Here is a 16191-nt window from a genome sequence, read left to right on the forward strand (position 1 = left end):
AAGCAGCAGAGGCCTGATGTTTTGATTATCCATCTAGGCGGCAATGACTTGCCAAGCTTGGGTAGGGGGGGTCTTGATAAGGGAGATGATGTTCACATTACAGGAGTTGTCCTCGCAGTTGGGCGAGACAGAAATCTTGTGGTCCGAGATCATTCCAAGGCAGGAATGGAGGGGCGCAGAAAGCCATTCGGCAGTGGAAAAATGGAGGAGGAAATTTAACAGGGCAATGGCTAAATTCGGCAGGGGCAGAGGTTTCCCCCAGATCAGGCATGGGCTGATCAATTTGAAATCCCCGGAATAATATGTGAAGGACGGAGTGCATTTGTCACCATCAGGCATGGATCTGTTCTACTGGAATTTGTGCACAAAGCTGCTGGAATTATAAAAGAAGGAAAGGGGCGAACAACGGTGGGCGTGGACCCACCATTGATGTGGCAGTGTTTGGGTGACCAGTGGCAAGATACATACTACTAATGAACCGTGGGAAAGCCAGATCGGTTTTTGCTCTTCTCTGGACCAGCGCTCCTTTGGGGGCCTAAGCGGCAGTGGTGCTAGAGGTAGCAATGAGGGCTCAGCTTCCCCCGACTAAATGGCACTCCCTTAGCCCAGGAATACCTGCAAGGGCAGGCAGGGGCTCAGACAAGAATGCTTGATATGCCCGCGAAAAGGGACAATAGGAAGGGGAGGGCAAGGCGGCTTATAAGCCGCCAGGTCTCCATCTGCAGGAGATTCCAGCTTGAGCAGAAGGACGCCCGCACCATCGGAGGACCTGTTTTGTTTTGTTTTCCTCCCACCCACCCTGCTTATAGGATGGCGGAATGGCAAAGCCTGGCCGTTTCTGTTGCAGAACGGCAAGGCAGTGTTTCGGCGACCAGTGGCAAGATACAGACTATTAATGAGCCGTAGGAAAGCCGGAACGATTATTGCTCTTCTCGGAACCAGCGCTCCTTGGGGGCCCAAGCGGCAGGGGTGCTGGAGGTAGCAATGCGGGCTCAGCTTCCCCCGACTAAACAGCACTCCCCCAGCCCAGGAACACCTGAAAGGGCAGGCAGGGGCTCAGACAAGAATGGTTGGGGGAGCTTTGGCCTACAGTGGACTTGGTTGGGAAGGGGGAAGCAAGGTTTGGACACGGAGCAGTCGGCGGTCGCTGCACCTTCAGAACTATTTTCACAGAATGCATGTCTCATTCTGCACCTTTCCTGGGTGGGGTATCAAAAGGGGCGAATAGAATAAGCAATCGTGTTGGTACAAGTATGGGCAAATGCCCAGCTCATGCACGCCTGCACATACACCCCAGCACGATTCCTCCGCCTAGCAAAGCAATGCAGGTGCCCTGGTGGTGCCCGTGGCTTATTACATGTTGAGGGTTTGAGAACATATGGGGGCTCAGAGCTAAACTGGCAATAGACGACAATGGCGCCCTCACCGGCATTACCGGGGCTAGTGGCCAGAGCAACGGTGGCTGCCAATGCTGCCTTTGAAAGGCCACTTGTTAATTGTTCATGTTTTAGCATGGGTGGGAGGGGCGTTGCTAGGGCGGGGCTCTTTTGGTTGTAGCCCCGGATAGAATCTCAGGAGCTACAGCCAAAAGACAAGCTAGCCCCCAGTCCCAACAGCATAGCTCTCAACTCACACGCTTTTGGCGGGTGTCACCCGCCCTGTAAAGGGCTGACTCACCCGCCAAGCCTCCTGCACGCCCATTGATTCCAATGGGCGCCTCATCCGCCAAAAACAAAATCGGGTGATTTCACCCGCCTTTGCAGCACAAATGGTTGAGAGCTATGCAACAGTTCCGACATCAGCATAGCCCCGGGTCTTTTCCAGACCTAGCAACTCCTGGATTGCAACACAAGGGCGGGGGGAGCGCAACCAGTGATTGTAGCACCCCATAATTACTTTTGTCTGGGGGCCGTGTGCACCCGGGGGCCCATAAGCCATTAAACTGTCCCTGACACGTTGGCTGCTGTGTGTTACGCTCACAGACCCTCCTGCTGCTGCTGGCTAGAGTGTATCGCGCCTGCAGACACGCCCTCCAGCCTTTACACTCTTCGAGAACTCTACTTCCTGGATCAACGTTGCTAGCAGAAACGTCTCTTATTTCCGGACCATGGCGGCAACTCGGCGCTTACAAGGTCTCCGGGATGAAGTCACTTGTTCCATCTGTTTGGGGTTTTTTAATGATCCCGTGACCACTGATTGTGGACACAATTACTGTCGGTCCTGCATCACTCAATACTGGAAGGGGACGAGTCCAAGCTACCTCTGCCCCCAGTGCAGGAGTGAGTCTCCAGGAAGAAACCTGCGCCCTAACAGGGAGCTGGGGCTTATCGTGGACCTCATCAAACTGAACCCCCAAGAAGAGGAGTTGTGTCCCAAACACCAGCAGAAGCTGCAGCTGTTCTGTGAAAAGGATCACACACCCCTATGTTTGGTATGCCGAGAGTCCCGGGAGCACAAAGCTCACACAGTGTGTCCTATAGAGGAGGTGGCCCAAGAACACAAGGTATGTTTGCTGCAGTCATGGGACATGGGATTTAACTTGAACAGTGCATCCAGTTCCAGAAACGTCCCGAGAATACAAGGGATGTGTGCCAGCGGTCTGAGCAGGCGTGGGTCAATGCTTTCCATTCTAGAAGCTGCCCAAGAGTACACGCTATGTGTGCTACAGGTCTGGGCAGGTGTGAGATAGTGCCTTCCCTCCTAGAGGATGTTCAGTAGTATAAGGTGTGTTTTATAGGTCTTGGCAGGTGAAAGCCAGTGCAGTTAAATGGGCTGTTCAGGAGTGCAAGGTATGTGTTCCAAAGGTATGGACAGGTGTGGGGCCGTGCCCTCCATTCCAGAGGCTGCCCAAAAGCACAGATATTGGATAAGGAGTTAATGCTCACACAGTGCTCCTCATTACATAGGTGGTGCAAGGGCATGCGGTATGTATGTTGTAGGTCTGGGGCAAAGGTGCAAACTCCTCCAGTTGCATCCAGTTTTAGAAACTGCCCAAGAGTGCAAGGAATATGTGCCATAGTTCTGGGCAGGTGTGGGACAGTGGTCCCGATTTTACAGGCTGCCCAGGAATGCACGGTATGTGTGCCAGAGGCCTCGGCAGTTGTGGGACAAGGCTTTCCATTCTAGTAGCTGCCCAAGAGCACAAGGTGTGTGTTCTACAGGTATTGGACAAGGCGTTACAACTTTTACAATGCTCCTCATTACATAAGATGCCCAGGAGCATGATGTAGGTATCCTGTAGTTCGGGGGCAAAGGTGCCTACTCACACAGTGCTTCTCACTGTAGGTGCAGCCCGGGTGTACAAGCTATGTGTGAATGAGTCTAGGGCAAGTGTTGAGCAACGCTCCTCATTCTAGATGGTACACTGTTTGTGAGCCATAGGTCTGGGGCAGGTGTGGGACAGTGCTCTCCATTCTAAAGGATGCTCAGCAGTACAAGGTTTGTGCACTGCTTGTCTGGGACAGGGAAAGGGTTAGGCACTGTTCTTCCTAGTGGGAAGTTGTTTGCCCATAAAAAGTCATACTTATTTTGTTTTAAGTATCGTATCAGAACCCTACAAGATCGTAAACATTCTTGTTTGTAATTACCCACTAGCTTCTAGCAAGGCCTAATTGGCTATTTACAAGAATCTTAGAAGTCAGTTTTGTATGTGTGGTGTGCACAGGGTTGTGTGCTATAGGTGTGGGGTCTCATGTAGTGCTCTATATTCCAGAAACCAAGTACAGGGCATAGATGCTATGCAGGCCTGGTGCTAGGAAGCATGTACAGGGTATATATTCTATGCATGCATGGTGCTGGGAAGCATGTGCAGGGCGTATATGCTATGCAGGCCTGGTGGTAGGATGCATGCACAGGGTGTATAAGCTATGCATGCCTGGTGCTGGGAATCATGTGCAGGGCATTTATGCTATGCAGACCTGGTGCTAGGAAGCATGTACAGGGCTTATATGCTATGCAGGCCTGGTGCTAGGAAGCATGCACAGGGTATATATGCTATGCATGCCTGGTGCTGGGAAGCATGTACAGGGTATAGATGGTATGCAGGCCTGATGCTAGGAAGCATGTACAGCGCATATATGCTATGCAGGCCTGGTGCTAGGAAGCATGCACAGGGTATATATTCTATACATGCATAGTGCTGGGAAACATGCACAGGGCGTATATGCTATGCAGGCCTGGTGCTAGGAAGCATGTACAGGACATATATATTATGCAGGCCTGGTGCTAGGAAGCATGTACAGGGCATATATGCTATGCAGGCCTGGTGCTCGGAAGCATATACAGGAAATATATGCTATGCAGGCCTGGTGCTAGGAAGCATGTACAGGGTATATATGCTATGCATGCATGGTGCTAGGAAGCATGTACAGGGCATAGATGCTATGCAGGCCTGGTGCTAGGAAGCATGTACAGGGCATAGATGCTATGCAGGCCTGGTGCTGGGAAGCATGCACAGGGCATATATGCTATGCATGCTTGGTGCTGGGAAGCATGTACAGGGTATAGATGCTATGCATGCCTGGTGCTGGGAAGCATGTACAGGGTATAGATGCTATGCAGGCCTGGTGCTAGGAAGCATGTACAGGGCATATATATTATGCAGACCTGGTGCTAGGAGGCATGCACAGGACATGTATGCTATGCAGGCCTGGTGCTAGGAAGCATGTACAGGACATATATGCTGTGCAGGCCTGGTGCTCGGAAGCATGTACAGGAAATATATGCTATGCAGGCCTGGTGCTAGGAAGCATGTACAGGACATATATGCTATGCAGGCCTGGTGCTAGGAAGTATGCACAGGGTATATATGCTATGTAGGCCTGGTGCTAGGAAGCATGTACAGGGTATATATGCTATGCATGCCTGGTGCTGAGAAGCATGTACAGGGTATAGATGCTATGCAGGCCTGTGCTAGGAAGCATGCACAGGGCATAGATGCTATGCAGGCCTGGTGCTAGGAAGCATGTACAGGACATATATGCTATGCAGGCCTGGTGCTAGGAAGCATGTACAGGACATATACGCTATGCAGTCCTGGTGCTAGGAAGCATGTACAGGACATATATGCTATGCAGGCCTGGTGCTAGGAAGTATGCAGAGGGGATATATGCTATGTAGGCCTGGTGCTAGGAAGTATGTACAGGGTATATATGCTTTGCATGCCTGGTGCTGAGAAGCATGTACAGGGTATAGATGCTATGCAGGCCTGGTGCTAGGAAGCACGTACAGGACATATATGCTATGCAGGCCTGGTGCTAGGAAGCATGTGCAGGGCATTTATGCCATGCTGGCCTGGTGCTAGGAAGCATGTACAGGGTATAGATGCTATGCAGGCCTGGTGCTAGGAAGCATGTACAGGACATATATGCTATGCAGGCCTGGTGCTAGGAAGCATGTAAAGGACATATATGCTATGCGCCTGGTGCTAGGAAGCTTGCACAGGGTAGATATGCTATGCAGGCCTGGTGCTAGGAAGCATGTACAGGGTATATATGCTATGCATGCCTGGTGCTAGGAAGCATGTAAAGGGTATATATGCTATGCAGCCCTGGTGCTAGGAAGCATGTACAGTGCATGAATACTCTGCAGGCCTGGTGGTAGGAAGCATGCACAGGGTATATATGCTATGCAGGCCTGGTGCTAGGAAGCATGTACAGGGTATAGATGCTATGCAGGCCTGGTGCTAGGAAGCATGTACAGGGCATATATATTATGCAGGCCTGGTGCTAGGAAGCATGCACAGGACATGTATGCTATGCAGGCCTGGTGCTAGGAAACATGTACAGGACATATATGCTATGCAGGCCTGGTGCTAGGAAGCATGTACAGGGCATATATGCTATGCAGGCCTGGTGCTCGGAAGCATATACAGGAAATATATGCTATGCAGGCCTGGTGCTAGGAAGCATGTACAGGGTATATATGCTATGCAGCCCTGGTGCTAGGAAGCATGTACAGTGCGTGTATGCTCTGCAGGCCTGGTGCTGGGAAGCATGTGCAGGGCATTTATGCCATGCTGGCCTGGTGCTAGGAAACATGTACAGGACATAGATGCTATGCAGGCCTGGTGCTAGGAAGCATCTACAGGGTATAGATGCTATGCAGGCATGGTGCTAGGAAGCATGTACAGGGTATAGATGCTATGCATGCATGGTGCTAGGAAACATGTACAGGGTATAGATGCTATGCAGGCCTGGTGCTAGGAAGCATGCGCAGGGCATTGATGCTATGCAGGCCTGGTGCTAGGAAGCATGCACAGGGTATATATGCTATATAGACCTGGTGCTAGGAAGCTTGCACAGGACATGTATGCAATGCAGGCCTGTGCTGGGAAGCATGTACAGGGTATCTATGCTATGCATGTCTGGTGCTAGGAAGCATGTACAGTGTATAGATGCTATGCAGGCCTGGTGCTAGGAAGCATGTACAGGGCATAGATGCTATGCAGGCCTGGTGCTAGGAAGCATGTACAGGGTATAGATGCTATGCAGGCCTGGTGCTAGGAAGCATGTGCAGGGCATATATGCTATGCATGCCTGGTGCTAGGAAGCATGTACAGGGCATCGATGCTATGCATGCCGCGTGCTAGAAAGCATGTACAGGGCATATATGCTATGCATTCCTGGTGCTGGGAAACATGTACAGGGTATAGCTGCTATCCAGGCCTGGTGCTAGGAAGCATGTACAGGACATATATGCTATGCAGGCCTGGTGCTAGGAAGCTTGCACAGGGTATATATGCTATGCATGCCTGGTGCTGGGAAGCATGTACAGGGCATATATGCTATGCATGCCTGGTGCTAGGAAGCATGTACAGGGCATATATACTATGCAGGCCTGGTGCTAGGAAGCATGCACAGGACATGTATGCTATGCAGGCCTGGTGCTAGGAAGCATGTAAAGGACATATATGCTATGCAGGCCTGGTGCTAGGAAGCATGTACAGGGCATATATGCTATGCAGGCCTGGTGCTCGGAATCATGTACAGGACATATACGCTATGCAGTCCTGGTGCTAGGAAGCATGTACAGGACATATATGTTATGCAGGCCTGGTGCTAGGAAGTATGCAGAGGGGATATATGCTATGCAGGCCTGGTGCTAGGAAGCATGTAAAGGACATATATGCTATGCGCCTGGTGCTAGGAAGCATGCACAGGGTAGATATGCTATGCAGGCCTGGTGCTAGGAAGCATGTACAGGGTATATATGCTATGCATGCCTGGTGCTAGGAAGCATGTACAGGGTATAGATGTTATGCAGGCCTGGTGCTAGGAAGCATGTACAGGGCATAGATGCTATGCAGGCCTGATGCTAGGAAGCATGTACAGGGCATAGATGCTATGCAGGCCTGGTGCTAGGAAGCATGTACAGGCTATAGATGTTATGCAGGCCTGGTGCTAGGAAGCATGTACAGGGCATAGATACTATGCATGCCTGGCGGTGGGACGCATGTACAGGGTATATATGCTATGCATGCATGGTGCTGGGAAGCATGTACAGGGCATCGATGCTATGCATGTCTGGTGCTAGAAAGCTTGCACAGGGTATATAGGCTATGCAGGCCTGGTGCTAGGAAGCATGTACAGGACATATATGCTATGCATGCCTGGTGCTGGGAAGCATGTACATGGTATAGATGCTATGCAGGCCTGGTGCTAGGAAGCATGTACAGGACATATAAGCTAAGCAGGCCTGCTGCTAGGAAGCATGCACAGGGTATATATGCTATGCAGGCCTGGTGCTAGGAAGCATGTACAGGGTATATATGCTATGCATGCCTGGTCCTGGGAATCATGTACAGGGTATATATGCTATGCATGCCTGGTGCTAGGAAGCATGTACAGGGTATCTATGCTATGCATGCCTGGTGCTAGGAAGCATGTTCAGGGTGTATATGCTATGCAGGCCTGGTGCTAGGAAGCATGTACAGTGCGTGTATACTCTGCAGGCCTGGTGGTAGGAAACATGCACAGGGTGTATATGCTATGCAGGCCTGGTGCTAGGAAGCATGCACAGGGTATATATGCTATGCAGGCCTGGTGCTAGGAAGCATGTACAGGACATATATGCTATGCAGGCCTGGTGCTAGGAAGCATGTACAGGGCATATATGCTATGCAGGCCTGGTGCTCGGAAGCATATACAGGAAATATATGCTATGCAGGCCTGGTGCTAGGAAGCATGTACAGGGCATATATATTATGCAGGCCTGGTGCTAGGAAGCATGCACAGGGCATATATGCTATGCAGGCCTGGTGCTCGGAAGCATATACAGGAAATATATGCTATGCAGGCCTGGTGCTAGGAAGCATGTACAGGGTATATATGCTATGCAGCCCTGGTGCTAGGAAGCATGTACAGTGCGTGTATGCTCTGCAGGCCTGGTGGTAGGAAGCATGTACAGGGTATATATGCTATGCATGCCTGGTGCTAGGAAGCATGCACAGGGTATATATGCTATATAGACCTGGTGCTAGGAAGCTTGCACAGGACATGTATGCAATGCAGGGCTGGTGCTGGGAAGCATGTACAGGGTATATATGCTATGCAGGCCTGGTGCTAGGAAGCATGCACAGGGTATCTATGCTATGCATGTCTGGTGCTAGGAAGCATGTACAGTGTATAGATGCTATGCAGGCCTGGTGCTAGGAAGCATGTACAGGGCATAGATGCTATGCAGGCCTGGTGCTAGGAAGCATGTACAGGGTATAGATGCTATGCAGGCCTGGTGCTAGGAAGCATGTGCAGGGCATATATGCTATGCATGCCTGATGCTGGGAAGCATGTACAGGGCATCGATGCTATGCATGCCGCGTGCTAGAGAGCATGTACACGGCATATATGCTATGCATTCCTGGTGCTGGGAAGCATGTACAGGGTATAGCTGCTATCCAGGCTTGGTGCTAGGAAGCATGTACAGGACACATATGCTATGCAGGCCTGGTGCTAGGAAGCTTGCACAGGGTATATATGCTATGCATGCCTGGTGCTGGGAAGCATGTACAGGGCATATATGCTATGCATGCCTGGTGCTAGGAAGCATGCACAGGGTATATATGCTATGCAGGCCTGGTGCTAGGAAGCATGTACAGGGCATATATACTATGCAGGCCTGGTGCTAGGAAGCATGCACAGGACATGTATGCTATGCAGGCCTGGTGCTAGGAAGCATGTACATGACATATATGCTATGCAGGCCTGGTGCTAGGAAGCATGTACAGGGCATATATGCTATGCAGGCCTGGTGCTCGGAATCATGTACAGGACATATACGCTATGCAGTCCTGGTGCTAGGAAGCATGTACAGGACATATATGCTATGCAGGCTTGGTGCTAGGAAGTATGCAGAGGGGATATATGCTATGTAGGCCTGGTGCTAGGAAGTATGTACAGGGTATATATGCTTTGCATGCCTGGTGCTGAGAAGCATGTACAGGGTATAGATGCTATGCAGGCCTGGTGCTAGGAAGCATGTACAGGACATATATGCTATGCAGGCCTGGTGCTAGGAAGCATGTGCAGGGCATTTATGCCATGCTGGCCTGGTGCTAGGAAGCATATACAGGGTATAGATGCTATGCAGGCCTGGTGCTAGGAAGCATGTACAGGACATATATGCTATGCAGGCCTGGTGCTAGGAAGCATGTAAAGGACATATATGCTATGCAGGCCTGGTGCTAGGAAGCATGTACAGGGTATATATGCTATGCATGCCTGGTGCTAGGAAGCATGTACAGGGTATAGATGTTATGCAGGCCTGGTGCTAGGAAGCATGTACAGGGCATAGAAGCTATGCAGGCCTGATTCTAGGAAGCATGTACAGGGCATAGATGCTATGCAGGCCTCGTGCTAGGAAGCATGTACAGGCTATAGATGTTATGCAGGCCTGGTGCTAGGAAGCATGTACAGGGCATAGATACTATGCATGCCTGGTGGTGGGACGTATGTACAGGGTATATATGCTATGCATGCATGGTGCTGGGAAGCATGTGCAGGGCATATATGCTATGCATGCATGATGCTGGGAAGCATGTACAGGGCATCGATGCTATGCATGTCTGGTGCTAGAAAGCTTGCACAGGGCATATAGGCTATGCAGGCCTGGTTCTAGGAAGCATGTACAGGACATATATGCTATGCATTCCTGGTGCTGGGAAGCATGTACATGGTATAGATGCTATGCAGGCCTGGTGCTAGGAAGCATGTACAGGACATATAAGCTAAGCAGGCCTGCTGCTAGGAAGCATGCACAGGGTATATATGCTATGCAGGCCTGGTGCTAGGAAGCATGTACAGGGTATATATGCTATGCATGTCTGGTCCTGGGAATCATGTACAGGGTATATATGCTATGCATGCCTGGTGCTAGGAAGCATGTACAGGGTATCTATGCTATGCAGGCCTGGTGCTAGGAAGCATGTACAGGGTATCTATGCTATGCATGCCTGGTGCTGGGAAGCATGTACGGGGTATATATGCTATGCATGCCTGGTGCTAGGAAGCATGTACAGGGTATCTATGCTATGCAGGCCTGGTGCTAGGAAGCATGTACAGGACATATATGCTATGCAGGCCTGGTGCTAGGAAGCATGCGCAGGGTATATATGCTATGCATGCCTGGTGCTAGGAAGCATGTGCAGGGTATATATGCTATGCATGCCTGGTGCTAGGAAGCATGCACAGGGTATCTATGCTATGCAGGCCTGGTGATAGGAAGCATGTACAGGGTATATATGCTATGCATGCCTGGTGCTGGGAAGCATGTACAGGGTATATATGCTATGCATGCCTGGTGCTGGGAAGCATGTACAGGGTATCTATGCTATGCAGGACTGGTGCTAGTAAGCATGTGCAGGGTATATATGCTATGCATGCCTGGTCCTGGGAAGCATGTGCAGGGTATATATGCTATGCATGCCTGGTGCTAGGAAGCATGTGCAGGGTATATATGCTATGCATGCCTGGTCCTGGGAAGCATGTACAGGGTATATATGCTATGCATGCCTGGTGCTAGGAAGCATGTACAGGGTATATATGCTATGTATGTCTGGTGCTAGGAAGCATGTACAGGGTATCTATGCTATGCATGCCTGGTGCTAGAAAGCATGTGCAGGGTATATATGCTATGCATGCCTGGTCCTGGGAAGCATGTACAGAGTATATATGCTATGCATGTCTGGTGCTAGGAAGCATGTACAGGGTATCTATGCTATGCATGCCTGGTGCTAGGAAGCATGTGCAGGGTATATATGCTATGCATGCCTGGTCCTGGGAAGCATATACAGGGTATATATGCTATGCATGCCTGGTGCTAGGAAGCATGTACAGGGTATATATGCTATGCATGCCTGGTGCTGGGAAGCATGTACAGGGTATATATGCTATGCATGCCTGGTGCTAGGAAGCATGTACAGGGTATCTATGCTATGCAGGCCTGGTGCTAGGAAGCATTTACAGGTTATATATGCTATTCATGCCTGGTGCTGGGAAGCATGTACAGGGTATCTATGCTATGCAGGCTTGGTGCTAGGAAGCATGTACAGGGTATCTATGCTATGCATGCCTGGTGCTGGGAAGCATGCACGGGGTATATATGCTATGCAGGGCTGGTGCTAGGAAGCATGTACAGGGTATCTATGCTATGCATGCCTGGTGCTAGGATGCATGTACAGGGTATATATGTTATGCATGCCTGGTCCTGGGAAGCATGTGCAGGGAATATATGCTATGCATGCCTGGTGCTAGGAAGCATGTGCAGGGTATATATGCTATGCATGCCTGGTCCTGGGAAGCATGTACAGGGTATATATGCTATGCATGCCTGGTGCTAGGAAGCATGTACAGGGTATATATGCTATGCATGTCTGGTGCTAGGAAGCATGTACAGGGTATCTATGCTATGCATGCCTGGTGCTAGGAAGCATGTGCAGGGTATATATGCTATGCATGCCTGGTCCTGGGAAGCATGTACAGGGTATATATGCTATGCATGTCTGGTGCTAAGAAACATGTACAGGGTATCTATGCTATGCATGCCTGGTGCTAGGAAGCATGTGCAGGGTATATATGCTATGCATGCCTGGTCCTGGGAAACATGTACAGGGTATATATGCTATGCATGCCTGGTGCTAGAAAGCATGTACAGGGTATATATGCTATGCATGCCTGGTGCTGGGAAGCATGTACAGGGTATATATACTATGCATGCCTGGTGCTTTGAAGCATGTACAGGGTATCTATGCTATGCAGGCCTGGTGCTAGGAAGCATGTACAGGTTATATATGCTATGCAGGCCTGGTGCTAGGAAGCATGTACAGTATATATATGCTATGCCTGCCTGGTGCTGGGAAGCATTCTGGAACTGATAAGACTCATTATCCTCATCGTGAATCCACAGGAGGCAGCTCTGTTCTGGGCCAGAGACACCAACAAAGGCTGCCACTGTTCTGGAAGGATTACACATCCCTGAGTGCAGGGTCAGACTGGGGCATACAATTGGCCGGGCACCAATGTATGTGTGGCCTACAGTCACAATTGACAATTTTGTACTCTTCGGGCAGAGTAATAATTTTGAGGTGTAAAATGACTTGTGCATTTTAAAGCATATGTGTTTAGTTACACTGGCCAAAACGGATAGCTGAACAGCAAAGTACCTCAAACTGTCTGACTGGGACCAACAACAAAAAAACGGTCCAAGACTTGCATATTGGGGTTTGCACATCAGCATTGCCCAGATGCCTTTAAACCCAGTCTGAGACTGCCTAAGCATGTAGTTCAGAGAAGTTCAGCAGCACAGTACTCATACAGTGCATCACTGAGGAGGCAGCCCAAGAGCACAAGGTGTGTATTTGCCGGGTCTGGAAGAACAGGGCGTAGACAGTGTTTTAAATTATCAACAGCGTATGGACCTCTCTGCAACCTGTAATGGTTTTTTGAGAAGCAACCCTCAACATGGGGAGCCCCTTGCCTCCCAGTGGTTATTCAACAAACTGTTTAACAGATTCCTTTTTAGCCCCATCTCAGACACATATCATGCCCCTTAGGTCCCCCTCCCCTGAGCTAACAACGAGCCAAGAACCAGGCCGGTGTATGGGAAATATATTGGTTTTATTTCAATTAACAGTAATAGAAATTAGCACGAAAATATTGAAAACACCACTTTATCCGTGGCACAACACAATCAACTTCTCTCAGCATAAATAAATCCCAAAAGTGAGTTAAAAAGAACACAATCAATATTGTACACCTTCTGCCAATTTCACTTTTCACTTTATAATATAATTTCACTTTATAATATAATTTTGCCCAAACATTTGGTCTAAAATAAACACAGGGTTATTTATGGCTTTGTTTTTCAGCCCCCCCCTGCTTTGGTCTATGTTGGGAAGTCAGACAGGAACACTGGAATGCTTTGGGGAATTTTGGATTTCAGACCCTCCTTACTGAAAGGCCTGTGTTGGGGAAGCTGGATAAAAAGGTTGGACTGATTTAAGAACAAATACGACCCTCTTCCTTAAAGTCGGGGTCAGCTGGACAACAAGGATAACCCAATTAAATTAAAGGCTATAGTTTTCAGTGCACAATGAGAAGTGAGCTTTGTTAATTTTGAATTTTAACAATATTCACCCCGTAGTGTTCTGCCAAATGGGGAATTAATTCAATTAATATTTTTGGTTACATAGGCTAAGGATCTACACAGTTTTGTCCCCCAACCACTATAAAGGGAAAGGATTCCAGGTAAGTAGACTCCCCCCACCATTTGGGTGTTCTAGGGCTTAGTTCTACGCACATAGCAAGCCTCTGTTTAAGGTTCAGAAAGGCCAGCTGCATCTCAGGACACTCTGGAAAGAAAGGGCAGGGGTCTGGTCACTCCACTCTCAAAGATGGCCTCCCACTCTCCACCACAGGGCCCGGTCAGCTTTGAGGCCTTTGTAGAAATATACAGCTCCACCCAGATGCACTCTCAGCAATCTCCTCTGGTGTTTCCTTACAGTTGTCAGATGGTAAGTTTCAGCAGCCTTCCTGATGGTCTGTCTCTTCTCTCTGTCCTCCTGTCTTTCTCCCTTTTCTGTCTGCCCGGTTTTTGTGTGTCCTCGGTCCTAGTGCAGTCCCCTTTATATAGCAGCAATGACATCACCAATTTTACATTCTTGGGGAAGTACCCTGCAATAATCCCTGCCACTAGGATTGGACAGTTACCCACTCTCTGCCCCAACCCAGCCTCCAAGTCAGGATAGGTTTAGAGGACTGGAGCAACTTATGTCTATTCCCATTTATCATCATCCTTTGTTCTCCTTTCAACTTTTTGGCAAAAACTAGTTATGTATCACAACTTCATAATTCTACAAGCAAATGCCATACTAAACATAGTTGTTGATTTAGCTAATCATGGAGAATTAGATAAGCTGACCACCAAATTTGTACGGTGTAGCATTGCCATGTGGCACATTTCTGCGGTTTCCAGAAAAAGCACAACAGTTATAAAGATGTAAGTTATTAAGCATATCCCTAATTTCATTCTCCACCCGCTCACCAACTCTCACATTTGGAACATGTTCAGATCAGCCGGAAACCTAGTTTAACTGGCCATTACAGTTTCCAGAGTCACAGGTAGATGCATTTTATATCCCGAAAATCGCCTGGAAATTACATAAAAAATTGTACAAAAAATGAAATCAATCTACATTATGGTTGCTGAGAAAAAGGCCTAAATGATAGTAGTCCTTTTAACTTAATTGTAATCTTTATGTTCAGCAATGGGAGATCTTCATCCAGCACAGCCATCTGTCTCCCTGGGCCAGCCTGTGACCAGAGGTTTTTTATGAGTCTCTCTGAAGTTGGTAGTTAGCTCTTTGAAGTTGCAGCCCCCATTTTCACACATATTAGTGATGCTCCAGCCAAGGGTGAATTTCCTTGAAGTCCCTGCTTTCAAAGCCAGCAGGTCTTGAAAACATTGAATTTTGATGCCCTCAGGAGCACATTATTATTGCGGGTGGACATTAGATGGGGGTGTAACATCCAGGCTGGAAGTGGGAGTTTTCCTTTGTGAAGTTTTGCCCACAGCCAGAAACAGGGTCTGCCTTAGGCTGACATTTTCCATGCAGACAAAGTGGCTCTTCAAATGTCACTGGAGTTTTGTAGTTGAAACATAATATACATTGATTTTGTCCACCCACACATCATGTTTTGTTTTCCTGACCTTTTTCTGTGAGCAGTGATATATGTTTCACTTTTGTTTTTTAAAGCTGTTTTTATTTGCACACACATGTGCAGGCCATCTTGTCTTCAGTGCACTGATGAAAACTGTCCCGTCTCCAAAGTTCTATTCTTACACTCACACTATAAACTAAACTATAAGGTGAAACTGGAAATGTCTTTAATATTGGGTGGTTAAGTAAAGTGTTCACAAAAGAAGAATAAATGGCTCCAACACAAGTTCTTCAAGGATAAAGGATTCTTCTTTACCCTCTGATGTTTTCACCAACAACAGTTCTGTGTGTCTTTCTTGGTCCATGTCACGACCCTTGCCCAAAACCCCCTCTGGCAAACCCATTGGCCAGGTGGAGTCAGGACTAGGGCCTCTAGAGCCTGGCATCCTCTTCAAAAGCCCTCATGGGGCCAGTCCTGGCGCCTATGGCACCAGGCTCATACACCATGAACAACAATGTGCTTGGGAACTACTTTATTGTATTGTCAGCCAACATGGAGGCATCCACATAGCTTGCTTCCCTAAGAACCAAGCTATGCGGTCTAGTGTTTTGGGTGTGGCAGGCCTGGAACTACTTTCCCTGGTACTACTTTACCTGGGCTATGTAAACCACACCCTGACTGCAGAACATGCTTCGTGTTACTTTGCAGCTTGCAACGTGACGCTCACCATGTCCAGCTATTCCCTCGAACCTCGGAGAAGCATAACCTGCAAGGAGACAAAAGGAACATCATTAGCAGCAGCATCTTACCTGCAGTCTTCATCTTTAAACACTCGCAGCTACTGAGAACAGCTTCCTCAAATCTGAACGCCTCCCGGACAGAACGACCTGAAAGAGGAAGATAGAGGCAACATTAAAGAAAGCAGTAGAGACATTTACAAATTACGAACTGCTCAAAAAGCTTACCTGGCTGGTTGCCTCTCGGCTGGCACCACTCCAGACATTCCACTCGCGCTGAAGAACATTGCGACCTACAAGGA

The 16191-nt window shown here is 48.7% G+C and overlaps 1 protein-coding gene across 1 annotated transcript in view; it reads left to right on the forward strand.

The window, feature by feature from the left end:
* The first annotated feature begins 1943 nt into the window (after nt 1–1943).
* Nucleotides 1944–16191, forward strand: part of LOC138521861 (E3 ubiquitin-protein ligase TRIM39-like) — a 159100-nt gene continuing 144852 nt past the window's right edge. The window contains exon 1 of the mRNA XM_069635007.1: nt 1944–2503. Within this exon, the coding sequence (XP_069491108.1) occupies nt 2108–2503 (396 nt within the window). The 5' untranslated portion in view covers nt 1944–2107. The remainder of the gene's footprint in view (nt 2504–16191) is intronic.

The sequence above is a fragment of the Ambystoma mexicanum genome, chromosome 13, assembly GCF_040938575.1.
Source record: "Ambystoma mexicanum isolate Mex_15411 chromosome 13, UKY_AmexF1_1, whole genome shotgun sequence".
Taxonomy (NCBI): Eukaryota; Metazoa; Chordata; class Amphibia; order Caudata; family Ambystomatidae; genus Ambystoma; species Ambystoma mexicanum.